Source organism: Hyperoodon ampullatus, assembly GCF_949752795.1.
Source record: "Hyperoodon ampullatus genome assembly, chromosome: 8".
Lineage (NCBI taxonomy): Eukaryota > Metazoa > Chordata > Mammalia > Artiodactyla > Ziphiidae > Hyperoodon > Hyperoodon ampullatus.
The window spans coordinates 19823731-19851055 of NC_136921.1; the positions used below are offsets into that span (position 1 = coordinate 19823731).

Consider the following 27325-nt stretch of genomic DNA (forward strand, 5'->3'; position numbering starts at 1 on the left):
GGGGCTACAGGCCGGGGAGCCCTCCATAACAGGGACTGATGGCATTTATCCCCACAGCAGGCTATCCTCTAGAGGCAGGCTCTGTCTTCAGCACTGTCCTGGGACCACTGCATCTAAAACAAGAACCTGCTGGGAAGATTTCAGGAGCTCCAGAAAGGAAGAGACCTCTCAGGCAGAAGGTGTCTCCCTATGGTCCAGGAGGCATGTCCCTTGGGTTTAAAGGCACATTATTGGAGAAGAGACACCCTGATGTAGAGAAGAAAAGAATCTCCTCTGGCACCAACAACAATGAAGTTTACTGGATGAAATCATCCTGAATCTGGGGGAAAGAAGGAACTTTATACATAAATCTCTTCTAGGTTCTCATTCTCAAATCAGTTGATTGGCAGCTTATCTCTTTCAGTCTCTTTAGCTCTTGGTTGAGTTGGTGGCTTGTAGAGCAGAAAAAGGAAGGGTTGGCAACAGTAGGGCAATGAAGGTTGGAGGCTGGACCCCAGGAATCTGGGGTCATGTATTGTGGGTTGGCCTCAAGAGGTGAATGAGTTTCCTGCAGTGTTTGGCAGAGGCCGGCCTGGGACTGCTATGTGGCAGTAACTGATTCCCCAGAGAGAGCAAGGCTAATTTCTCACTGGCACCCAGGGACACCAGCACCTGTGGGATAGAGAGAGATGATAGAACTTGACATGCAGAGGACTGTGATTTGGCCCAGCAATTCCCACTCTAGAAAAGGAAGAAAAAGAAAATGAGCTCTTGGGGGCTCAAAATAGGTTGTATGGGAGAAGACAGACCTTGGGGACAGGAACCACCAGGACCAGAGGTCTATTTACAATCTCTTTGGTTACAGACCATGAAACCAAGGCACCAAAGGACCTATGCACTTGTCCCCAGGAAGAGGTAACAAAGGCAGCAGTAAAAGTAAGCCAAAAGGTGAGACTCCCAGCCAGTGGGTCTGGACCTCCTTACCACCAAGAATCCCTTTTATTATTTCCCCACACAGATTGCCAAAAAACTCTAATATATATCATAACCATCCTGTCAAAACTTCTCTTCTGCATGAACCACCCAATGCTACCACATTGAACTATTATAATTTGGAGGTTTAGCTTTATCATAGGTAGATGTATGCTTTTTCCATTGGGCTGTTTATATACTGAAAATTGAGCAGAAAAAAGAAAAAACAGAGTAAAGCAGTGGTTAAGAACATGGGCTCCAGGAACTTCCCTGGTGGTCCAATGGTTAAGACTCCATGCTTTCACTGCAGGGGCCAAAGGTTCAATCCCTGGTCAGGAAACTAAGATCCCGCATGCCGTGTGGCAGCCAAAGGAAAAAAAAAAAGAGCATGGGCTCTGGACTTAGACTCTTGAGTTCAAAAGTCCAATCCTACATATTAGCTTTGTAACTTGGACAAGTTATTAAATTCTTTGCGCCTCAGTTTCATTGCCTGCAAAATGAGAAGCAAAGCTTAAACCAGATAATAAAGGTAAAATGCTTAGAATGGTACTTTTCACATGGTAAGTGCTAAAAAAGATAGTTAACACCTTCGTGGCCCTCAGAATGAAACCACTCTATACCTCAACGTCTAGTCTTCCCTCACCTCCCTCCTGCACAGCCTCCAGAAGACAGAAACACTGGTACTTGAGATCCCAGGCATCTCCTAGCCCAATGGAGCCCTCTTCCAGGTCCCCTCCCTTCTCCAGGTGTGAAATACTAGATGAAAAACTCATGACCAAGTCACGGCCCCTGGGTTTCCTGCTCCCAGAGAAGGATACAGCTTGGGTTTCTAGATGTCCCAATTCCTTAAAGACTATCTCAGAAAAATGTTGTGAAAACCAGCCCCAACATGGTGATTCCTAAGTCCCCTCAGGTGTACCTGATGGATGCAGGGCTCCTGTCGGAGGCTCCGGAGGGCAACGAGGGCGGCCTCCTTCACATTTGGCTGGGGGTCTCCACACGCCACCTCTAGGAGCCGCTGGGGTACGTGGCACCGTAACAGCTCGTCCCCCAAACCCTCAGGCCCCAAGTTGCCCAGAGCTGATGCGGCATTGCGCCGGATACCAGCCTGAGGATCTCCAAGCAGCTGGGTCATACCGGGCACTGCAGCTGCCAGGGCAGGCCCCAGGGGACCAGCTTGGTAGGCTGCATTGCCCACAGCAAAGCTGGCACCACGCCGCACAGCAGGGTCCTTGTCTCCAAGCCCCAGCAGCAAAAGGTTGAGCAGCCCCAGCTGGCTCTGCAGGGCCCCACGCAGGGCTCCGCTGTGCTGGAGCAAGTGTCCCAGGAGCCCGTAAGTACGGGCCCGCACAGAATTCTCTGGGTGGCCCAGGAGGCTGCGCAGGGGCCGATAGGATTCATCGGGGCCAGCCAGGAGTTCTTGGATAAAGGACAAATGGCTGGGAGACAGTACCCGGGCGGTGTGGGCCAGGAGGGAGAGAAGGTCAGAGGTCAGCAGCGGCTGGTCACCCAGGAGGGCAGCTGAGAGGAATGAGATGGTGGTTGTAGGGCAGGCGGCTACTGTGCTCACAAACTGGTAGAGAGAGAGGGGCTCCGAGAGGGCCAGGCGTGTGAGCAGACTGATGGGCAGCTCGGCTTGTGTCAGTGGAAGATGGTGGCAGCAGACCTGGAGAAGGGGGAGGGGTGCAGGCAAAAGAGCTCAGGGAGAGGGAGAATACACTGCAGCTAGATAATGAGACAGAGCCCACAGTCTGGGAGAGAGAAAAGCCAAACTCTGGTGAGAATACCACAGAGAGCCGGAAGACCTGAGCCACATCACCGCACGTGAGACACAACGTGGAGCCCAGGAGAACAGGTTCTTCCCAAGTCCATGCCTTGCTCTGCAAGGACTTAGTGTCTCTGCTTCAGAGACCCGCTCACTGCTTAATGCCCACAATTTCCAAGGAAGTGATTCCCAGCTGAGGAGCTGAGTCTCCAGGGCCTAGACTCAGATATCCGCCCCCCTGGGCTCCAGGTGAATCCAGATATTGGACTGATGGAGAGAAGAGGCATCAGCCCAGCTCCAACCACATGCCTCTGTTCAGGCCCGAATGCTTTCTCCACTCAACTCTTAGACCAAGCCAGGTGCTGCACTCCTACAGGGGCCTGGGAAACCCCCGGAGCTGTCGGGAAGTGAATTTGAGTACACAAGGTTGGGCCACCTTCCTCTCCCACCTTCCTGCCTGGGTAGCTTCCCCAGTACCTGCAGCAGGTGGGCTGTGACTTCTGAGTCTGTGAGGTCAGCCAAGACACCTTCCAGGAGGTCAGCGTCCACATCCAGGGCGAAGGGGAAGCAAAGGAGCTGGCACACAGAGAGCACCACCACGGGGAGAAACTCAGGCCCTTGAGGCCTAAGGGGGGAGAGTGGAAGAATATACTCAGTCTGGTGCACCCACCCCTTAGCTTTCTTCCCCCGACTCTTCTCAAATTCCCTAGTCCAGCTCTCCTTCCCCAACCTCAGTAATCCCCTTTCTTGCCTCATAGCTCAAGCTGTCAGCTCTTTCTCTCCTGCCTTCCCCTCCTCCTACCCCCAACAGCCAACATTGAATTTTCTAGTCTCCCTCCTCTAGCTCCAACTCACGCCTCGGTCAGTTGATGCAGGAAGCTGGGTGAAAGCAGATGCTTCAGGATGGACATGAGGATACTTCCATGCTGAGACAGGTGGCTCAGGCATAACTGGGGTTCCTGGGTAAAGGTGGCCATGGCCAGGCTCAGCAGGGCTGCCATGCCTGGAAACACCAAGAACGGAGATCCAGTGGAGCAGGCAAGAGGTCAGGATGCCCCTGCGTCCCCCAGGCTCTCGGGGCTACCACCTGTTCAGTCTCTTCCCCGTCCTTGAGCAGCTCCAGCAGAGACTCTGCCACCCTCTCCACAGGCAGCAGCAGCAGTAGCCACCTCCATGGGCTAACCCAGTTCTAGGCTGTTTCCTCTTGAAGAGGAATCAACACACTGGCCCGACAAAAGGGGCCGTGCTGTTGGAAAGATACCTTGGGGTGAGATCAGCATCCAGTCTGGCTCTGGGCTTTGTGGACTGGACAGTGACAGCTCCTCTTCCTGTACAGATGCCTCCTCAGGGAGCCTCAGCACCATGGAGAAGCGGTGCCACAGAACGGTCCACATTTCTGAGCTAGCCACGACACTTACTGGATTACCCTTCCCCTGCTAGAGACAAAATTGAATGAGGGTAAACGAGGAGGTCCAAGACAGGAGTCAAAATGCGTTTTTTCACTCTTGTCCCTGACCTACGAGGAAGAGGAGTCCCAGAAATAATTCCTTCTGTTTTCCCACCTAGGATTTCCCTGTTGTCCCAGTTCCCTCGCTTATCACATCTTAACCCCTGACCTCTCAACCCATGTGTATGTCTACTGGAAACCAGGGAATTACAGCTTTCTTCCCATTGAATCCCAAGGGACGTAGCTGACTGATTCCCCTTAAAGGGTCCGTACTGACGGCAGATGGGCCCAATTTAAGGCCATCACAGGCAGTTTGAGAGGACAGGTGACTGTGTTGCTTCTTCCTTCCTATTGGCCAGCGGCTCCCCAAAGCAGCTCTCCTTACTTCCCATCCGTCCTAGGATGCAGCTGTACCTGGGTGAGCAGCTGCAGCAGAAGGATGAGGAGGCCATCATAGAATCCACAGCCACCCGGTGGAGTCAGCCGGACCTGTCGGAGAGAGGTGGGAAGAGAGCAGATCTGAGAGGGGTGAGGTGACCACACAGGCCTGTGCTCCCAACTCCAAGTCAGGCAGAAGTTCTTCTTCAGCCTGGTGGAGTGGGGAGAGTTCTTTTGGACTTAGGAGTCTTGGCTCCTGCCTATTCGTTCGATGACTAACTCTGTCCTAAAGACACACAGTCAGTAGGGCAAGCAGCCAGACAAACCATTACAGTTTAGGAAGATGCTTGCAACAAGAGAGGCTGTGAGGGAGGGCTGTGGAGAGGGAAGGGGACACAGTTGAGAGTGCTAACTCTGCCCCCTGGAGGTAGGACACTGATGGGATTAAAAGTTTAAAAGGGAGATGAGGGGGAGGGAGGCAGATGCAAGAGGGAAGAGATATGGGAACAGATGTATATGTATAACTGATTCACTTTGTTATAAAGCAGAAACTAACACACCATTGTGAAGCAATTATACTCCAGTAAAGATGTTAAAAAATAAATAAATAAATAAAAATTAAAATAAAATAAAATAAAAGGGAGATGAGGAAGGGAGAGGTCATAGCTTCCATAAAGGCAGACGAGGAAGGGAGAGGTCACAGCTTCCATAAAGGCAGGTCGTGAGAGACCACAGTGAACTTTGGAAATGTTAACTCTTTGGTGGAGCAGGATTAGAGAGCCCAGAGGGAACAGATGACCTTTGAGTAGCCTGCTGACCAATTTAGACATTAACCCAGAAACCGTGCGAAGCCACTGAGGACTTACACAAGCTCCACATGGGTGAGATTTTTTTCTCTCCCTTCACTACTGTATTCTCAGAGCCAAGACTAGTGCCTGGTACTCACTACTATATTTATGTGTGAAATAATTACTGGTTGAACAAATGGGCAGGTTTTCCTTTAAGAAAGCTCACTTTGGTGACAGTGAAGAAAATGGACTGGAGAGGAGAGAGGCTGGAGATCCTTCAGGAGGCAAGTGCCAGAGTGACAGAGAGAGAGAGAGAGAGAGAGAGACACACACACACACACACACACACACACACACACACAGGATGCCTCCCCCTCCCCCATCAGAGGTCGTGCAAGTTAACAACAAACTTAAAGCCCTGACAGTCTGGGCTCAGAGGGATCTATTATCTGAGGGCAGAAGAATAGGACAGGAAAGACGCCTTGATTCTCTCACACTCCTTAGTTTACTCTAGGCTTGCTGGCATTTGTCTTTCTCCCTGAACGCAGACCTTAGTTGACTCAGAGAAAACGCGTGTCTGCATTCCCTGGTAGAGCTCACCTCAGCAGGGGCGGACAGGGCATGTGTGGCAGCTGCAATCCACTCCACAGGCTGGAGGTCAAAAATCACCCCTTGCTGACCAAGCTGTCCCAACAGACAGGCTGCCGCGCTCTGTGGAGAGTTAGACAAGGCGGAGGAATGTCCGCATCTGAATGGTACTCGGGACAGGCAGAGAGGATTTATTTCTCTGTCCTGGTCCAGAAGAACGCCTCACAAACAGCTGCAAATTAGGAAATGACTCTCCTGCTTGCAGAAGGGTGGGATGATAGGGTGAAAAGTGGAGGAAGATGAAGGTTGAAAACTCACCACCAGAGAGACGACGTGTGAATGGGTAAAGACAGTAGCAACCTCACTGCCTAGCTTCTCCATTCTGGAATAAAGAGATACACCAAGGCTGCTGCGTGGCCTGCCCTCTCCCTTGGATGGCACTCTCCACCTAGGCTGCATGTCCACCTCCAAGGCACAAAGTTGGTGGGAATCTAGGTCTCTTCTTTGTACAGAAACCCTCACACTCTCTGTCCCAATCCCTCCTAAGGATAGGCTGTAGGGTGTCACTCCCCACAATCCATGTCTGGGTGAGCTACGTGGGTGGAAGGTTTCAGTGGAGAGACCCTGCTTTATGACTCACCCAGAAGGCAGATCTTGGAGGTGAAGGACAAGAAGGGAGAGGAGGTACAGTGTCACTTCAGCAGACTCTTCCCAATCCACTACCTTTACCTACAAAGGAAACCCGAGATACCAGAGGCTCCTCTGATTGAGATGGTGGGGCCCCCAAGAGATGCCCACTCGTGCTGCTGGCCTACCTTGCCCTGGACCAACTTCCACACTGACTCCAAGGCCAGGGGCTCTTGCCCTAGAAGACGGCACAGGGGCTCACTTACGTGGCAGCAGGAGTAGAGAACCTAAAGGGAGTGGGAAGGAGTCTGTCAGGGAGGCAGGGCAGCCCCTGGGCTCCTAGATTGAAAGGCTCAGCTGAAAGCAGGCTAGCCTCTCGACAGATCTAGGATCCACAATTAGGGATATTAGAGAAATTCAGGCCACTTCTGCCTCTTGCTGAAAGACTGTGAGATGCAGACACTTCTCAGTTCTGCTGAGGACTGGCTGACAGTAGGGCCATCTCAGCTGAACAATTTTGAAAGCAGAAAGGGGTCCTCCAAGGCGGGGGGTCTCTCATTTCTCTCAGTGTCTCTTTCTCTCTCTCTTAGTCCTTGGGGTGAAAAAGAAGTCTGAAAGCCAAGAGTTAATGGGAAGGCAGTACCTTGAGAAGGTGTAGGCACAGGATGGGATGCTGCAGGCCAGAGATGAGGGATGACCTCAGTTGGTTGCTGTCTTCAGTGAGCTGGTTTGCCAAATGCCGAGAGATCTGTAGAGACATACCTGAAGACTCAATCCCATTCCCATTATTCCAATCCCATTCCTCTCATATCTCCAACTAATCAGGACTCTCAACCCCTTGCTAGCCACTCTTCCCCAGATTCACCAGGAACCTCAGCCCCCATTCCATTCCCAGTCTTCATGGCCAGTGGAGAACCAAAAGGCAAGACCTAGTTAAGTCCCACTGCAGGTAGGTACAGAGGAAAGTGTTGCTGGCCAAAAGGGAGCAGGAAGTCTGAATCTTGAACCCTTGAGGAAGCATCACTGGTGGCTTCAGATCAGCTACCCCACCACATGGGCAGTTTGTCACTGAGCTCTCTCATAAGCTGGCCAAGGGCTCTGGGATTTTGGCTACATTATGTTCTACAAGTGGCCCAAACCTAGTGGGAGCATCTGTTTCTGGAAGTACTGAGTAAAGGGAGGCATAAAAGCTTGTTTTTCTGCCTTTCTGAAAAGCTGGGCCAGCCTCCCCTACTCTGGCAACAGGGAGGACAGGGACAAAAAAATTGCAGCTCAGACCTGCTCCTTGGCTTCCCAGCAGCCAGGCAGCCCCACAGGAGCAGTGCATAAGGCTGCCAGTGCCGAGGAGATGGCTCCAGGCAGATCCCCACTCTGCTCCTGAAGCGGCTGGCTCACCTCGGGGGCTCCTGCGAGAAAGGCAAAGAATGCAGCAAGGCGTTGGTTGTTTCAGATTCCCCATTCTTTCCCTCAGTTCATAGTTATTTAACACTCACTAAATGCCAGGCCTATTCTAGGTAATGGCAGGAGAAAGAGCAGAGCTGGACCTACTCGACAAGTAGGTCGAGAGAACCTTACCTTCCCATTCCAGTTACCTGGGGGGCTGTGGAAAGGGAGCTGTGGAACTGTCAAGCCATGAAGGAGCCCGTCCAACACAGCCCGCTGTGTGGTCATCAGGCTGGAGTAGAAAGCTCTGGAGATGGTCCAGCTGTTCCCATCCATGGCTTCACACAGAACAGTAAAGCACTAAGGGAGACAAGGCAGGGTTAACAGCAGGCACATCAAAAAACTGACTGGACTTAGGGTAAGGAGCAGGGGGTGCCCAGAGAACCTGAGAAAGGAGGAGAGAAACCCAGGGGGACCAGCTGATGGACTCTAAGGATTCCTCACACAGAAAGTGCACTATAACTGCCTTCACATTTCAAGGACAGGAATTTCAGGTGTTGATCCTTTTATTCTGATCAGCTGCTCCCTAGATGTTGTTTCTCAAGGTATTATCTGTAGACCCTGAGTATAAGAATTCCTGGGGATTCACGGGTCCTTCCCAACCCAGTCTTATTGATTCAGAATTTCGAGAGGTGGGGAATTTATTCCAAACTCCCCATGCTACTCAGTGCACGATGACACATGAGAAGTGCTGACCAATAATGTGAGTCACTACTGGCCAAAATTTACGTTAGATGGTAAAAGCTTCCTGACCGGAAAGGGTGAGGGATGTTAAAATGGGCTCTCAGAAGAGAAGAGACTGGGCTTCCCTGGTGGCGCAGTGGTTAAGAATCTGCCTGCCAATGCAGGGAACACGGGTTCGAGCCCTGGCCTGGGAAGATCCCACATGCTGGGGAGCAACTAAGCCCAAGTGCCACAACTACTGAGTCTGCGCTCTAGAGCCCGTGAGCCACAACTACTGAGGCCCGCGCACCTAGAGCCTGTGCTCCGCAACAAGAGAAGCCACTGCAATGAGAAGCCCGCGTACCGCAACGAAGAGTAGCCCCCGCTCGCCGCAACTAGAGAAAGCCTGTGCGGAGCAATGAAGACCCAATGCAGCCAAAAATAAATAAATAAATAAATTTATTTAAAAAAAAGAGAGACTGAATGGACTGTTAGCTGCTAGCTGGAAGTAGGAATGTAGCCCAAATCTGTGCTCCCAGTTTCCAGTCTGAACAACGACCAGGCATCCGTTTCCTTCCTTGAACATGTTCCTCTCTGTCTCCTCTGAGATCAGTCAGAACTCAACCATTTTCTCTTTCAAGCCTCCCTTCCCATCTCTCACCTCCAGAGTCCAGGAGAGAGAACCCACATAGGTTACTAGTCTGTAGGACAAATAAGGTTGGGAATACTAGCTGATCTGTAAGTCTATTCAAGAAGAAATACTTCTATTTGTGGTTCCCTAAAATAGGCCACACTGCTTAATGCCTCTGGGCTTTAATATAGGTTGCTCTTTCTACCCGGAATGTCCTCCCTACTTTCCTGCCTCATCCACCTGGCAAACTTCTGTGCATTCTTCAAATCCTAGCAGAGATGACTTCCTTCTTCAAGATTTCTTCTATGACCCTTAGGGACTTCCCTGGCGGTCCAGTGGTTAAGACTCCGTGCTTCCACTGCAGGGGGCGTGGGTTCAATCCCTGGTCAGAGAACTAAGATCCCACATGCTGTGTGGCGGGTCCAAAAAAAAAAAAAAAGATTTCTTCTATGACCCTCCAAGTAGCGTTAGTCTTCTTCAGTGGTGCTTCTACATTTTACATGAAGTTCTAATGTACTTTTCACACTGTTGTCCTGGATCACATCTCTCCTATTAGACTAGCCCTGATCCCTTGAAGATGGGAACTTTCTCTTACTCAGATGGCATATGGCACATAGCTGGCATTCAACAAACATTTGTTGTATTACCTCGATCTAACCCTACAGAGCCATAAGAAAGAGGATGGGAGAAACACAGGGAAAACCACAGACAGAAATCTGGAAGGCGGAGCAGATTACCATAAGGCTGTCCCTCCGCAAAGTCTGCTTGGAGTCATCTGGTTGGGCCAGTAGTTTCCCCAAGAGCTCCAGAAAGAGGTTGGCAGCCTCCTGAAATACCTGTAGGCTAGGAAACAATGAGTCCGTGGTTTCTTCTCATCTCTCTACTAAAAGCCCACGTGTTGTGAATGGGTCAGTTCAGGGCAGGTGGGAGAATCTCTGCAAAGGAACACATCAGAGTGCTCTCTCGCCTCTCCCCTCACACACACACACAGTCGCACATACATACCTCCAGGCCTCTTTGTCATTTTCTCTAGCTTATTCACACCCTGCGCCTTCCATTTAGCATGACTGCTAACCCTTAGAACCTGAAATTCCATGGGCAAACTTGGAGATGTCTCGGGGTCCTTAAGAGGACTAGGTGGACTCTAAGAGGTCACTCAGCTGACCCCTAAACCTGGCACAAATCATGGCTTCTCCTTACTTAGCCTCTTCCTAATGGGGATGGGAAGAAATGGGGGTAGAAACTGAAGCCAAACTGGCCAACAGAGCAAAACTGCCCCTCATCCCACCTGTCACCTGTCTGGCTCCTCTCCAGATTGAAGGTGCAGGCAAAGTAGGCCTGAATCACAGCCGTCAGGTCCCGTGAGAAGGTCCCATACCAACACTGCTGCCAGGGAAGAGGACGGAGAGTTAGGGCAATGCAGGGGGTGGAAACAAAGACTAAGGGAAAAGGGTGTCAGATATCCAGTCAGGCTGAGCAAACAGAAAGGGACAGACGGAAGAGAGCGTTTGGACAGAGAGAGGAGATCCAGAGGTAACAAAGTGGTGGCCGACGGGCTGTAAACAGCTAGAAAATGTGTCTTGTTTGGGCCTGAACAGCAGTTTGAAGTTTAGGAGGTTCTGTTTTTCAAAATAGCTCAAATTCTTTCCTAAATTCCTTAAAAACTCTCAAGACTGACACTCATCAGCAGAGTGCAGCTTCCAGCTGCCAAGCCTTGGCCACGTTAAACATTTCTGCATTCTGGCCTCTCAACTCAGCTGCGTCGGGACACAGCACAGGGACGTGGACACTGAGACTCACTCCTAGCTCTCCCGCTTATCATCTCCATGACCACTGACAAGGCAGTGCCCATGTGTGAGTTAGTTAATCTCTGAATCTCAGTACCCTGCTCTATAAAATTAGGCCGGTAAAGCCTAGGATTTTACCTTTCAAAACACAGTGCTCTAAATATTGGGAAATTGCACATAAAAATCTGTATTTCTAGCTTTTCTTGGAAAATTGCAGGATCTGGCACCACTGAGCCCATATTCCCACCTAGCAACAGTGAGCTGGCGCCGAGGAGAGGATGTCCCGTTCCGAATGAGTACGAGATCTCAGTTTCTCACAGTCCCACTGATTCATATAGTCACACACAGTCTACTTCACTGATGACATTATCTGCCTGGCTTCGGAAGGCATGAGAATTTGCAATTCATGATCTACTAACTAGAGAGGAGGAGAAGAAAAGAAAAGGCAGTTGGGCCAAATAGAGATGGCAATTCAAAGAAAAGAAATCCAAAGAGCAGAAATTCTGGTAAGTCTTGAGAGGCTCCTGGCGCAGCGCTTACCTGCTGGATACTGCTGCTCTCCTGGCTGTGTCGGAGGAGGCTGAGCAGCAGCCGGGGGAGCCCTACCTCACGGCAGAAGGAGTACAAGCGAACAGAGTCACTGCAGCTGGACAGAAGACTGCTCAGGACCCGGAGCACAGGAAGGATATGGGAGGCACCCTCCAGCACGCCTTTCAGGATCTGGGTGACACAAGGGAAAAAGACAGTAATCGATATTATGAAAGGTAAAGGAAGGAGAGTCACAGATACCAAGTGTCCCCAAGATGTTGACAAAGCAGACCAAATGTTCTCATTCCTTTCTTTGGGAATCTAAAACCCAGAAAAGGAGAACAGAGAAACAGGGAAAGTGTACCAGGAAAGGGGAATATAGATGTCCAGGTCACCTGACTTAGAGGTGACCAAACCGGGGGGAGGGGGGAACACCTCCCCTCAGTCAATGACAGACCCAGTGACATTCCTATCTGCTCCCTCCCTTCTCCAGCCCTTCACCTTAAAACAAAATGAAACCACACACACACATTTCTGAAAATTAAAAATAATGGGCACAAAACAATGTTGCTCAACTCCGGATAGACAAAACAATATTATTCAACTCTGGATCAGGGGTTGACAAAATATGACCTGCAGGCCAGATCCTACCTACCACTTATTTTTATACAGGACAGTATTATATTTTTAAATGGTTAGTTTTTAAAAGGCTATTCTTCAAAAGAAGACTAACGTTTACATCAAGTGCTTTACAATACGCTACTCACTGTTCTGAATCTGTTCACTTATTTACTCACTTAATCTTTACAATAACCCTAGTGATTGTAAAGTAAATACAATTACCCATTTTATAGACGAGGAGACTGAAGCTTCTAGATAGGTTAAGTAAGTAGTCAATAATCACACACAGTAGTTTGGCTGGAATTCTAATTCAGAAAGTCTTACCTTGGAGGCAGAGTTGTTAACCTCTTTCCCCACTGAAAAATTATCCAACACAAGGAGGACAGATAAGGGCCAAAAGAGAGGAGCGGGGTGCCAAGGTAATTCAAGAGCGAAAGGAGAATCTTTTCAACAAATGGTGCTGGGATGATTACATAACCACATGTGAAAAGATGAACTTATATCCCTACCTCACAATATATACAAAAATCAACTCATAATGGGTCAGAGACCTAAATGTCAGAGCTAAAAGTCTAGAAAGCTTTTTTTTTTTTTTTTTTGCAGTACGCGGGCCTCTCACTGTTGTGGCCTCTCCCATCGCGGAGCACGGGCTCCAGACGCGCAGGCTCAGCGGCCATGGCTCACGGGCCCAGCCGCTCCGCGGCATGTGGGATCTTCCCAGACCAGGGCACGAACCCATGTCCCCTGCATCGGCAGGCGGACTCTCAACCACTGTGCCACCAGGGAAGCCCTAGAAAGCTTTTAGAAAAAACATAGGAGAAAATCTTCAAGACTTTGGGTTTAAAAAAGATTTCTCAGATACAACACCAGAAGCATAATCCACAAAGGAAAAAAATGGTAACTGGACTTCAAAATTTAAAACCTTTGTGCTTCAAAAGACATTCTTATGAGAATAAAAAGACATATTAGAGACTGGGAGAAAATATTTGCAAATCATACATCTGATAAAGGTCTTGTGTCCAGAAGATACAGAGAACTCTTACAACTCAAGTAGAAAACAACCCAACTTAAAAATGAGCCAAAGAAATGATTAGATATTTCACCAAAGAAGAAATATTAATACAAATGTCTGGTAAGCACATGAGAAGATGCTCACATTAGTCATTAGCAAAATGTGAATTAAAATGGCAATGAGATACTATTTCACACTCTCTAAAATGACTACACTCAGACAGACAGTAATACATGTTGGCAAGGAGGTGGAGAAATGAGGACCCTCATACATTGCTGGTAAGAATGTAAAATGGTGCAGCCACTTTGGAAAATAAATAGTTCAGCAGTTTCTTAAAATCTTAAACATAAATTTACTATATGCCCCAGCAATTCCACTCCTATGTATACACCCAAGAGAAATGAAAACATATGTCCACACAAAGGCTTCCTCATGGATGTTCAAAGCAGCATTATTCATAAAAGTCAAAAACTGGAAACAATCCAAATTTCAATCAATTAGTGGAATGGATAAACAAAATGTGATATATCTGTACAGCAGAATATTAATCAGCAATGAAAAGGAATTAAATATTGATACACGCTACAACATGAATGAACCTCAAAAACATTGTGCTAAGAGAAAGGAGCCAGACACAAAGACTATACATTGTATGATCATATTTATGTGAAATGTTCAGAAAACACAAATATAATAAACAGAAAGTAGTCTCCTGTTACTAGGAGTGGGAATGATAATTAACTGTAAATAGTTAAGAATCATCTTATTGGGGTGATGAAAATATTCTAAAACTGAGTTATGGTGATGATTTCACAACTTGGTAAATTTACTAAAAATTATTTTTTAAAACTTTAAAGAAAAGGGACTTCTTTCCAGTGGTAAAGAATCTGCCTTCCAATGCAGGGGATGCGGGTGCGATCCCTGGTCAGGGAACAAAGATCCCACATGCCGCGGGGCAACTAAGCCCACGCGCCACAACTTCCGAGCTCGTGCGCCTCAACGAGGGAGCCCACGTGCTGCAAACTACAGAGCTCAAGCGCCCTGGAGCCCACACGTCACAACTAGAGAGAAGCCCACTTGCCGCAACGAAAGACCCCACATGACGCAACTAAGACCTGACGCAGCCTAAATAAATAAATAAAATAAAATTTAAAAAACTTTAAAGAAAAGAGAGAGAGATGTACGCAACATACTTTGGTGAGTTCCCAGGAAAGAAGATCACCATTTCAGAGACGCAAGGAAAGGCTTTGTAGGAGAGAATACTAATTAGGAACACCAATTAAGCAAGATGTTATCCCCTAAAAAAGAATCTCGTTCTTCTCATTAGTATACCTGCATTAGAAAATATTACACACTTAAATTGTTACATATTTTTAATTTTGTCAAAAATTTTGTGGAAATGTGTTTTCTCTCATTATAGAAGTAGTTACATGATATCCTCCATTTTTTCCTCTTGGACAACAGTGCCTAAAAAAGTTCCATCAGAAAGTTTGCTGATCCCTGCTCTAGAGGAATACTTTTCCTTTCAGAAAGAAAAACCCAAGGTCTGCTCTTTCTGTATTACTAAAGGAGGTTGGCAAATCTCCTTGAATTAAACAGACGGAGTGAAAGAGAATAGGAAAGGGACAAACTTTCTTTCTCCTTATGTCAATCAACGTTTTTTAATGCCTCATCTGTGAAAACAGTCTCCAATTTCATCCATGGTATGCTTCTGCTGGTTACCTGCCCTCCAGCCTCATGCAGCTGACTCTGGATGCGCTGGCAGAAGTCGGGATTGCACAGCAGGGAGAGAGGGGCCTTCAGTTGGACGGGCACAGGCTCAGTGGTCTCTAGCAGGTGCCGCCACTCAGCACCATCGTTGTCTGGCTCCTGAGGCATCAGGGAGTGAAAGAGGTCAGGAGGAGTGTGTCAGGTTCAAGGGTAGTAGCTCCCAACCTGGGGAATCATGAAGTAACTGCAAAAGGCCAGTGACTCCTTTGGCACAGATGTATTTTTTTCAGCCACCCGTTTAAAAAGGTAGAGTTGGCAGTAAGTGAGGGGTCTTGAAAAGTCTCTTGGAGAACACTGGCAGAGACACCTAGAAAGATGCCCACTGCATGGTTTATAATAAAAAAAATTGGAAGCATCATAGAGCCAGTCAGTAAGGGAATAATCAACCATGGCACATACATATCAGGACATACTAAGAAGTTGTTAAGAAGATTGTAGTACTGACAATGCATCACTTATGTAGTGTTCCCACCAAAAATGCATGACTCGAATCTAATTATGCGGAAGTATCAATTTGAGGAACATTCTACAAAATAACTGACCTGTGCACCTAAAACCTATCAAGCGTGAAAGACAAAGAAAGAGTAGGAACACTTTCAGATTAAAGGAGACTAATGAAGCATAACAACTAAATGCAATGCTTAACACTGGATTGGATTGTGGACCGGGGGAAAAACATGTTTTTGCTATAAAGAACATTACCAGAGCAATTGGCAAAATCTAAATATGGACTGTAGATTAAGTAACAGAATCATATCAGTGTCAAATTTCTGACTTCTATAATTGCACTGAGGTGGTGCAAGTGCATCACCTTGATCTTAGCAAATACGCACTAAAGTATATTTGGCAGTAAAGGGGCATGTCTGCACTTACCCTAAAATGATTCAGAAAGATGATGTGTCCATATATAGAGAAAGAGAACCATAAAGCAAATGTGGCAGAATTTTAACAATTGGTCAATCTGGGTGAAAGGGTATATAAGAATTCTTGGTTCTATTTTCACAATTATTCTTTAAGTTTGAAATGTTTTCAAAATAAAAAGTTAAAACCTTAAAAAAAACAAAAGATTGAAGTAGATGTAGAAAGATCTCTAGAACAGATCATGTAAGAGATGCACGAGGCAAAACGATACATATGGTATGAACTCAGTAATGTAAAAACAGCCAAACTATATATTCTATGTGGGCATATATATAAATATATGTAAAAGCACAAAAAGTTTGGAAGGAGACAGACACCTCTGGGACTGAAATAAGACTCAAGAGGGACTTTCCTTTTTACTTATGTACTCCAATTTTTGATAATTAAATGTTCAGATACTATGCAATTAAAATCTATAAACAACAAGAAAGCAATTTTTAACACAAAGGGAGCTATTCCTTGGAGGGTTGGGAATCACTGTTCTAGAAAACATCTACCAAGACCCAACATCCCATGGCAGGGACAAGGCCAGGAGGAGCCCCTAGGTCTCACCTCATTTTCTAGGTCCACTGCATCAAGGCTCTGCTGGCCCACCACCTCTGGCCTCAGCTCTGGGAATGCTTGCTCACAATCCTGGGTGATCCAGTTTTCCCTGCCAGAGGAAGCAGGGAGTAAGATGAGTTCCAGACCTGTGAGGCTTAGAGTTCATGAACTTGTCCCTCCCTCTACGTCCAGGATAGGAATGAAATATAAGCCATATAGGATTGGCTAGAAGAGACCTCCTTCTAGGATCTGGCCAGGACAGGATAGGTCCACTACGCGTATATCCTTGACTGCCCTCCCACTTTGGATCTTCTTCTCAAAGCTACCTTGGTAGTTTTCACTCGTAGCTCTCAACTCAAATAATCTTCCCTTTTGTGTGGAGATGATTCTTTCCTTTTCAGTTAATGTATCAATACAACTGAGATATAGAGAAAGGAAAGTTTCCACGTTTCCTGATTAATCAAGAAAGTATCAATACCTGGAATTAGGGTTCAGGCACCCAGGACTCAAGACTCCCAGGGCCCTGTCTACATTTAGGCAGTAGTGAGTGACAGGGACCATGCTGTATTTGCTTTGACTGGAGCCAAAGATCTGCAAGCGACCTCATCCTATAAATCCCTGGTTCTACCCTCCTCACCAAGGTGCAGGGGGAGCTTCTCCAGCCCTCCACTCAGCCCAGCTGCTCTTCATTTCTGAGCCTAAGACCCCAGTCAAGAGGCTTGGTTCCTGAGGAGTGGCCTTTAGTCTGGGCAGAGAGGCTGTGCCAGAAGCCACCTTGCTGGTCCTGTCCTCTTGCTCGAGGGCAGGTCCTGTGTCCTGGTGTTTCTGCGGGAAATGAGACACTGAGTCAGAACTATTTGGTTGTCGTAAGGCACTAGGAATCCTATTCGTGGCCCTTTCCCAACCCTAGAAAGTCGCCCTCCTTCTCCAACTCCCCCAGTCACTAGCCTGGCTATGTCATACATGCCCTTCTGCCCCACACACCTTCTGCTTGGCCTCCTCAGCCATGCGCTTACAGGCTTGCCACAATATGCAAGATCGATTGCCCTTGGGGGCCAGACGATGCGCCTGTTGGTCCTTTAGGACCTGAAGTTCTGGGGGTAAGTGACTGGTGAATGGGGTACCCAAATCTGGGCCTGCTGACTCGGTTAGTACTGCAAGGAGAGAAGAGGGGGACAGGTGATCACACTGGAGCCGCGCCACTGTTTCCATTTGGCCAGAGACAACTTCAGCATCTCCAGGCTTCTGTGGAAGGAGATCCTTTTGACAAAGTGACAAAGAGGGATTGGGGTTACAAGGGAAGTGGCAAGGGTCACGCAAAGGGCCAGGGAGAAAATTCAAGCTGGTGGGGAGAAGAATATATGTTGGATCCAGACGTTGGGGTCAGGGGTTGCATTGGGTAGAGTACTAGGGAAGTGCAAGAGCCCTGGGAACCCTGGACTCACTGGTGACACGACCAGCAATAAAGGGGTGATGTAAGAGGTCTGGCCAGGACAGACGCTGCCGGGGGTCCTTGGTGAGCAGTCCCTGAAGGAAGTTCTGTGGAGAGAAAGGATACCCCATCAGCCTTCACTTCTCCACAGGCTCTCTCAAACTCATCAGAATCGGCCAACCAAGACTCCTGAGTGCATTCTTACAACAGACTAGCTGGTCTTGATCACACCCTCTCTAATCCTATCCTTAGGCCTAATTTCCTTGCCTGAAATCATGAACAGACCTCACTGCCTCACCTCCTGGGGAGCCCCAATTCCTGTCCATGGACATTTTGGAACCCCAGAAGTAAAACTAGAAATCTCAATGTCAACAGCTTTGTGAAGTGAAAAAAAAAAGAAGAGAAAGAGAGGGATGTCATCTTCACAATCATCTTCAGAAAGCAAACATTCAAGGGGGTCCCAAACTGCTACACTTTGCCCTCCCTTTGACTGTGTTTTGTTTGTGCTGGGTAGGAACAAATGCACTTACAGTTAAAAGCACACTCACAGGCATAAGTCATTGTGTAAAGATGTGTTTGGGAGCACTCAAAAACAAATCTTTCAGCAAGTCTTCAGATGGTGGCGGGGCAGGGAGACTGTCTGAAAAGGGTACATCTGTTATAAGGTATCCTTGGGGAAATCCTCAATTGGGCCTGAAATAGGAATAGAAGGTACTAGTAGATTACGACCCCTGTTCTAAAACAAGGTGATCATTACACCTTGGCTCTTGCTGGAGATACCTGCATGTCTGCCCTAAGGGAGAATGAATATCTTATGTATATCACCCACTTATGTTTCCTTTGTTTAGGTTCTTTTTGATAATTATTTGGGCCACCTCCAGCTAAATAGGTTGGGGAGAAACTTGTCTCTTTTCATCTTAGATAAAACAAAGGAAAGTTATAATGAGATTTTACTCTGGGAGAAGGCTGCATTTAAATTTTATTGAAGGCCCAAATCTTGCCCTAGATGAAAAATAAAAAAGGTCAACTCCTTTTCCTCCCTCCTCCCCTCCCTCTGGCCTGCTGAGATTTAACTGCAAAAAAAAGGCACCATCTCTATCCTCTGCCCCTAATCAGTGAGCTAGCCCCATTAGCTCTGGCCATTTGGATATCTAAAGATTCTTTCAGGAAGAAGACAGCTGTGTTAGCAAATCTAGAAATCATTTGGACATTGCATCTGATAGGAAATTAGTAGAATAGAGAGTGTGTAAAGGGACCAATATCTGTTTCTGGTGTCCTGAAATTACCTCTCCATTTTGATAAAGGACAGCCTGACCCAAGGAGGGGCTGCTACTCCCAAGTTGGGCACACCTCAGATCACCCTCCCAGAATAAGCCCCTGCAGTACAAAAGCAAGGCAGCTTGCCCCAGCTCCTGCATCAATTAAGTAACTGCAAAGTGCAGCCCCAGCTCTGGAAAAAAATTGTGGAAAAGGGAACAGGACAGACGGAGACAGGTTTCTGATGCAAAAGCAGTCTTTCAGTATTCATCACCTTGAAGCAAGGACTAATGGTGGGGGGCCAGCGCACAGGGTCCTTGCGAATGAGGCTGACCAGCTGAAAGATGCTCGTAGTATAGAAGGGAGGAGTGCCCACTGCCAGCTCATACAGTATGCAGCCCACAGACCAGAGGTCCGCGGTGTGGTCATATGGTCGTTCCTCCACCAGCTCTGGAGACATGTAGAGTGGTGTGCCTTTAATGGATGTCAGTACCATCGTGTTGGTGCTCATAGCCCGGGCAAATCTGCAGGAGATGATGGAATCAAAATGGAAAAAGAAGATATTCAATAAAAACAAGAGAGACTTCCCTGGCAGTCCAGTGGTTAAGATGCTGTGCTTACACTGCAGGGGGGCGCAGGTTCGATCCCTGGTCAGGGAACTCAGAGCGAGCATGCAGTGGGGTGGGGCCAAAAAATAGATAGATAAATAAATAAATAATAAACACTAGAGCTGGTCACTGCTACCTACCACTGTGTGAGATAGATAGACAGATAGACAGAGAAATAGAGAAATAATAAACACTAGAGCTGGTCACTGCTACCTATCACTGTGTGAGATATCCCCAACCTGAACAAAGAGACCATCTTCCAAGACCCAGCAGAAATCCCAGTCTCCAGCTCAGGTTCTAAAATGAGGCCCAAGGAAGTCAAGCATATGGTCTAAGGCTCCTTGCAGAACTGGAAGCAGAGACAGAAGGTCAGGCACCTCACCCAAAGTCACAGAGCTTTATGCCACCACCCTTGGCAAGGAGGATGTTCTGAGGCTTCATGTCTCGGTGGAGGATGCGGTGGGAATGCAGATAGTACAGGGCTGACACCAACTGGGCAGCAATGGCCTGAACCTAGGGGTCAAACAGTCAGGTGAGAGGAAGAAAGGAGAAGTCAGCAGAAGGAGTCTGCTGATGAGCCCAAAGCCTCCACCCTAATACTACTGCTGATGGGATCTTCTCTTCCTTCCCTTTCTTCCAGAGCTTCACAAGATACCTTCCTTAGTTCTTGCTCCCCTATTCATTCATTCTTTCATTTGTTCATTCATTCGTTCAAGGAAAATTTATTGAGTCTCACTGACTGCATGACCACATGCAAATTATCTTATGGCTCTCAGATTCATCATCTATCCATAAGGCGAAAATAATGATACTACTTATTTCATAGGATCATTGTGAGGATATAAGTGAGTTAAAGCATGTAAAGTAACGTATTGCTCAGAATGGTGCCTGGCACTTAGCATTCAATATATATTAGCTGTTATTAAATAAGACAAAGTCCCTTCTCTCAAGAGAAGTAGCCAGACAAACAAGACTGACAAAACAAATAAGATGATGGCTTACAAATAATGATGAATGCTTGGAAGGAAACAGAATGTTGTGACAGGAAGTCCTGAAGGGGGCCTACTTGCTAGAGTACAGAGAAATCCCTAGAATGAATATGGCTGGAGAATGTCTTCAACCAAATCCTACTGCTAACCACTGTGTCTTGGTGGTGAATCCTGCCTTAACCACAACGCTTATCCATTCCTGCCTCTCTGGTACCACCACACTGGGCCTTCTTACCTAGAGGTGCCTAACAATAACAACACCATTAATAATAGCTAGATATATTGAACACTTGTGTCAGGCACTCTTTCAAACACTTTACAGGAATTAACTCATTAATCTTCACAATAGCCTTATGAGGTAGACATTATTATTATTCCCATTTTAAAATGAGGAAAGTGAGGGCAGACAGCAGAAGCAAGAAGAACTACAATCCTGCAGCCTGTGGAACAAAAACCACATTCACAGAAAGATAGACAAGATGAAAAGGCAGAGGGCTATGCACCAGATGAAGGAACAAGATAAAACCCCAGAAAAACAACTAAATGAAGTGGAGATAGGAAACCTTTCAGAAAAAGAACTCAGAATAATGATAGTGAAGATGATCCAGGACCTTGGAAAAGGAACAGAAGCAAAGATCGAGAAGATACAAGAAATGTTTAACAAAGATCTAGAAGAATTAAAAAACAAACCAACAGAGATGAACAACACAATAACTAAATGAAAAATACACTGGAAGGAATCAATAGCAGAATAACTGAAGCAGAAGAATGGATAAGTGACCTGGAAGACAGAATGCTGGAATTCACTGCTGCGGAACAGAATAAAGAAAAAAGAATGAAAAGAAATGAAGACAGCCTAAGAGACCTCTGGGACAACATTAAATGCAACAACATTTGCGTTATAGGGGTCCAAGAAGGAGAAGAGAGAGAGAAAAGACCCGAGAAAATATTTGAAGAGATTATAGTTGAAAACTTCCCTAATGTGGGAAAGGAAAGGAAATAGCCACCCAAGTCCAGGAAGTGCAGAGAGTCCCATATATGATAAACCCAAGGAGAAACACACCGAGACACATAGTAATCAAATAGGCAAATGTTAAAGACAAAGAAAAATTATTGAAAGCAGCAAAGGAAAAACTACAAATAACATACAAGGGAACTCCCATAAGGTTAACAGTTGATTTCTCAGCAGAAACTCTACAAGCCAGAAGGGAGTGGCATGATATACTTAAAGTGCCGAAAGGGAAGAAACTACAACCAAGATTACTCTACCCGGCAAGGATCATATTCAGATTTGATGGAGAAATCAAAAGCTTTACAGACAAGCAAAAGCTAAGAGAATTCAGCACCACCAAACGAGCTCTACAACAAATGCTAAAGGAACTTCTCTAAGTGGGAAACACAAGAGAAGAAAAGGACCTACAAAAACAAACCCAAAACAATTAAGAAAATGGTCATAGGAACATACATATTGATAATTACTTTAAATGTGAATGGATTAAATGCTCCAAGCAAAAGACACAGGCTTGCTGAATGGATACAAAAACATGACGCATATATATGCTGTCTACATGAGACCTGCTTCAGACCTAGGGACACATACAGACTGAAAGTGAGGGGATGGAAAAAGATATTCTATGCAAATGGAAATCAAAAGAAAGATGGACTAGCAATACTCATATCAGATAAAATGGACTTTAAAATAAAGAATGTTACAAGAGACAAGGAAGGACACTACATAATGATCAAGGGATCAATCCAAGAAGATATAACAATTATTAATATGTATGCACCCAACATAGGAACACCTCAATACATAAGGCAACTGCTAACAGCTATACAAGAGGAAATCGACAGTAACACAATAATAGTGGGGGACTTTAACACCTCACTTACACCAATGGACAGATCATCCAAACAGAAAATTAATAAGGAAACACAAGGTTTAAATAACACAGTAGACCAGATAACTTTAATTGATATTTATAGGACATTCCATCCAAAAACAGCAGATTACACTTTCTTCTCAAGTGTGCACGGAACATTCTCCAGGATAAATCACACCTTGGGTCACAGATCAAGCCTCAGTAAATTTAAGAAAACTGAAATCATATCAAGACCACAAGCTATGAGATTAGAAATCAATTACAGGGAAAGAAACGTAAAAAACACGAACGCACGGAGGCTAAACAATACGCTACTAACCAAGAGCTCACTGAGGAAATCAAACAGGAAATCAAAAAATACCTAGAGACAAATGATAATGAAAACACGATGATCCAAAACCTATGGGATGCAGCAAAAGCAGTTCTAAGAGGGATGCTTATAGCAATACAAGCCTACCTCAAAAAAAAGAAAAATCTCGGGCTTCCCTGGTGGCGCAGTGGTTGAGAATCTGCCTGCCAGCGCAGGGGACACGGGTTCCAGCCCTGGTCTGGGAAGATCCCACGTGCCGCGGAGCAACTGGGCCTGTGAGCCACAATTACTAAGCCTGTGCGTCTGGAGCCTGTGCTCCGCAACAAGAGAGGCCCCTCACACTGCGATGAAGAGTGGCCCCCACTTGCCACAACTAGAGAAAGCCCTCACACAGAAACGAAGACCCAACACAGCTATAAATAAATAAATAAATAAATTAAAAAAAACAAAAAAGAAAAACCTCAAATAAACAATCTAACCTTACACCTAAAGGAACTAGAGAAAGAAGAACAAACAAAACCCAAAGTTAGCAGAAGGAAAGAAATCATAAAGATCAGAGCAGAAATAAAAGAAATAGAAACAAAGAAAACAACAGCACAGATCAATAAAACTAACAGCTGGTTCTTGATAAGATAAGCAAAATTGATAAACCATTAACCAGACTCATCAAGAAAAAGAGGGAGAGGACTCAAATCAATAAAATTAGAAATGAAAAAGGAGAAGTTACAGCAGACACCGCAGAAATACAAAGCATCCTAAGAGACTACTACAAGCAACTCTATGCCAATAAAATGGACAACCTGGAAGAAATGGACAAATTCTTAGAAAGGTATAACCTTCCAAGACTGAACCAGGAAGAAATAGAAAATATGAACAGACCAATCACAAGTAATGAAATTGAAAATGTGATTAAAAATCTTCCAACAAACGAAAGTCCAGGACCAGATGCCTTCACAGGTGAATCCTATCAAACATTTAGAGAAGAGCTAACACCCATCCTTCTCAAACTCTTTCAAAAAACTGCAGAGGAAGGAACACTCCCAAACTCATTCTATGAGGCCACCATCACCCTGATACCAAAACCAGACAAAGATACTCCAAAAAGTAAATTGCAGCCCAATATTACTGATGAATATAGATGCAAAAATCCTCAACAAAATACTAGCAAACAGAATCCAACAGCACATTAAAAGGATCATATACCATGATCAAATGGGATTTATCCCAGGGATGCAAGGATTCTTCAATATACGCAAATCAACCAATGTGATACACCATATTAACAAATTGAAGAAGAAAAACCATATGATCATCTCAATAGATGCAGAAAAGCTTTTGACAAAACTGGACACCCATTTATGATAAAAACTCTCCAGAAAGTGGGCATAGAGGGAACCTACCTCAACATAATAAAGGCCAAATATGACAAGCCCACAGCAAACATCATTCTCAATGGTGCAAAACTGAAAGCATTTCCTCTAAGATCAGGAACAAGACAAGGATGTGCACTCTCGCCACTATTATTCAACATAGTTTTGGAAGTCCTAGCCACGGAAATCAGAGAAGATAAAGAAATAAAAGGAATATAAATTGGAAAAGAAGAAGTAAAACTGTCATTCTCTGCAGATGACATGATACTAGACATAGAGAATCCTAAAGATGCCACCAGAAAACTACTAGACCTAATCAATGAATCTGGTAAAGTTGCAGGATACAAAATTAATGCACAGAAATCTCTTGCATTCTTATACACTAATGATGAAAAATCTGAAAGAGAAATTAAGGAAACACTCCCATTTACCACTGTAACAAGAAGAATAAAATACCTAGGAATAAACTTACCTAGGGAGACCAAAGACCTGTATGCAGAAAACTATGACACTGTTGAAAGAAATTAAAGATGATACCAACAGATGGAGAGATATACCATGTTCTTGGATTGGAAGAATCAATATTGTGAAAATGACTATACTACCCAAAGCAATCTACAGATTCAATGCAATCCCTATCAAATTACCAATGGCATTTTTTTTTACAGAACTAGAACAAAAAAATCTTAAAATTTGTATGGAGACACAAAAGACCCCAAATAGCCAAAGCAGACTTGAGGGAAAAAAACGGAGCTGGAGGAATCAGACTCCCTGACTTCAGACTATACTACAAAGCTACAGTAATCAAGACAATATGGTACTGGCACAAAAATAGAAATAGATCAATGGAACAGGATAGAAAGCCCAGAGATAAACCCATGCACCTATGGTCAACTAATCTATGACAAAGGAGGCAAGGATATACAATGGAGAAAAGACAGTCTCTTCAGTAAGTGTTGCTGGGTAAACTGGACAGCTACATGTAAAAGAATGAAATTAGAACACTCCCTAACACCATACACAAAAATAAACTCAAAATGGATTAAAGAACTAAACGTGAGCTTCCCTGGTGGCGCAGTGGTTGAGAGTCTGCCTGCCGATGCAGGGGACACGGGTTCGTGCCCCGGTCCGGGAAGATCCCACATGCCGCGGAGCGGCTGGGCCCATGAGCCATGGCCGCTGAGCCTGCGCGTCCGGAGCCTGTGCTCCGCAACGGGAGAGGCCACAACAGTGAGAGGCCCATGTACCGCAAAAAAATAATAATAATAAATAAATAAAAGAACTAAATGTAAGACTGGACACTATAAAACTCTTAGAGAAAAACATAGGAAGAACACTCTTTTTTTTTTTTTTTTTTTTGCGGTAAGCGGGCCTCCCACTGCTGTGGCCTCTCCCGTTGCAGAGCACGGGAAGCCCGGAAAAACACTCTTTGATATAAATCACAGCAAGATCTTTTTTGATCCACCTCCTAGAGTAATGGAAATTAAAAAAAAAAATGAGGAAAGCGAATAGAGAAGTTAAAGTAACTTGCCCAAGAAGATCCGGCTAGAAAGTGGCAGACCCAACCTTTGTATTCAGAGATTTGGGTTCCAGAGTTCACATACTTTACTGTCACACCACACTGCCTCTACATATACCTAGACTCTTATATTTTACTTGGGGATTTTCAAACTGGAGACTCTCCGTGCCCTCAGCTCTCGCTACCAGTCCTTAAATTGAGAAGAGGTCATGGGTGGAAGAAGTTTGAGCCAGGAATACCTGCTCTTCGGGAAGTTTTCCGTCATCTTCTAGGATCTGAAAAAGCTCTCCCTCAGCATAGTCTGTCACCACCACCACCTGCAGGGAGAAGGCAATGCTACTAATGGCTCCACATTTATGCATTTTGAGGATGGGAAATTCCTGGGACCCTTCTTCTTGGCGAGAGGTGACCCAAAACCAAAGCACACCTCTTTGTCAGTCTCAAAGCTGTCAAGCATATGCACAATATTGGGATGCCGCAGACCCCGCATGATTTCAATCTCTCGTTGCAGATTCCTCAGCTCTTTCTCTGAGTGTCCCAATTTTGGAATGAACTTCAGGGCCACCACCTGTCAGTGGTAAGGTCAAGAGTCAAGGCCTAACCACACTATTGAAACATTAGCCTCAAAGCTCTAGAACTCAGACTTCAGATTGTTTGAGCAATTCTCACTATACTTGCTAGTCTCCCACTCGACTTTCCTGGCCTTACCCAGGTTTCCCCTGCTCTCACCCTAGGATGAAAGAGCCTCTGCCAGATAGATCCCTTTGGTGGATTCTGGGAAAAGAACTGGATAAAGAACTCAAGATTTAAGGGATTTAGGGGAAAGGGAAGGAAGGAAAACTGAAGAGGGAAGAATAGAGTTCAGGTGGTTTATCCCTTCCTTCATGGTATGATAGATAATAATATTAATAATAATAATAATTGCTGTTTACTAGGTGCCAAGCACTGTTCTAAGTGATTCAGTGTGACATCACACTTAATCCTCGTACCCCAATAAGACGCTGTTCTTATTTTCATTCTATAGATGAGGAAACTGAGACATAGAGAGGCTGAGTAACTTGTCTATAGTTCTAAGGCTAGAAAGTGGAGGAGCTGCGATTTGAACCCAAGTAATCCAATTTCAGAGCTCATATTCCATAAGTATGAAGGAATCAGTGTCCTAGGAATACAGGTCAGTATTCTGGCCCCATTCTCCACTGGAGTTGAGGGTGTGGAATACCACCCAAGAGATATCTCTCTTTGTTCACCACCTGAGCACTGTATTTTCTTCGACCCTTGTACACCCTCCCAAAACAGCCTTCTCCAATCATCTCCAACACGTGGTACTTTTCCATGACAGAGATTTCAGGATCCCTCAGAAGGAAGGAGATAGAGATGGTGGTGAAGGGTTGAAGCTCCAGGGACAGTTCCACACATCTGGGAGGCCTGGTTCGGGCATGGGAGAAAGGTTAACGTTAGCCGCCTTTCCTTTTCCTTTTTTTTCATAACAATCCA

At 45.7% G+C, this 27325-nt stretch overlaps 1 protein-coding gene across 3 annotated transcripts; it reads right to left on the reverse strand.

Moving 5' to 3' along the window:
- Positions 1–330: 330 nt before the first annotated feature.
- On the reverse strand, positions 331–27180 carry STK36 (serine/threonine kinase 36; the record flags this gene model as incomplete). 3 transcript variants are annotated; one of them, XM_079710235.1, is made up of 26 exons in its annotated part: positions 331–651; positions 1871–2617; positions 3194–3341; positions 3572–3719; positions 3978–4152; positions 4578–4652; positions 5930–6040; positions 6236–6299; positions 6558–6646; positions 6733–6831; positions 7188–7292; positions 7823–7950; positions 8137–8287; positions 10019–10124; positions 10570–10667; positions 11609–11788; positions 14952–15098; positions 16473–16572; positions 17101–17288; positions 17448–17617; positions 17909–18002; positions 19427–19676; positions 20143–20273; positions 26071–26148; positions 26259–26399; positions 27082–27180. In XM_079710235.1, 26 exons carry the CDS (start codon positions 27163–27165, stop codon positions 508–510), a joined length of 3951 nt encoding a protein of 1316 aa, XP_079566361.1. In that variant the 3' UTR covers positions 331–507. The 3 variants fall into 3 exon arrangements, with proteins under 3 accessions (XP_079566361.1, XP_079566363.1, XP_079566362.1); XM_079710237.1 differs by having other exon boundaries at positions 4578–4589; positions 27082–27165; XM_079710236.1 differs by having other exon boundaries at positions 3978–4149; positions 27082–27165.
- Positions 27181–27325: the final 145 nt, after the last annotated feature.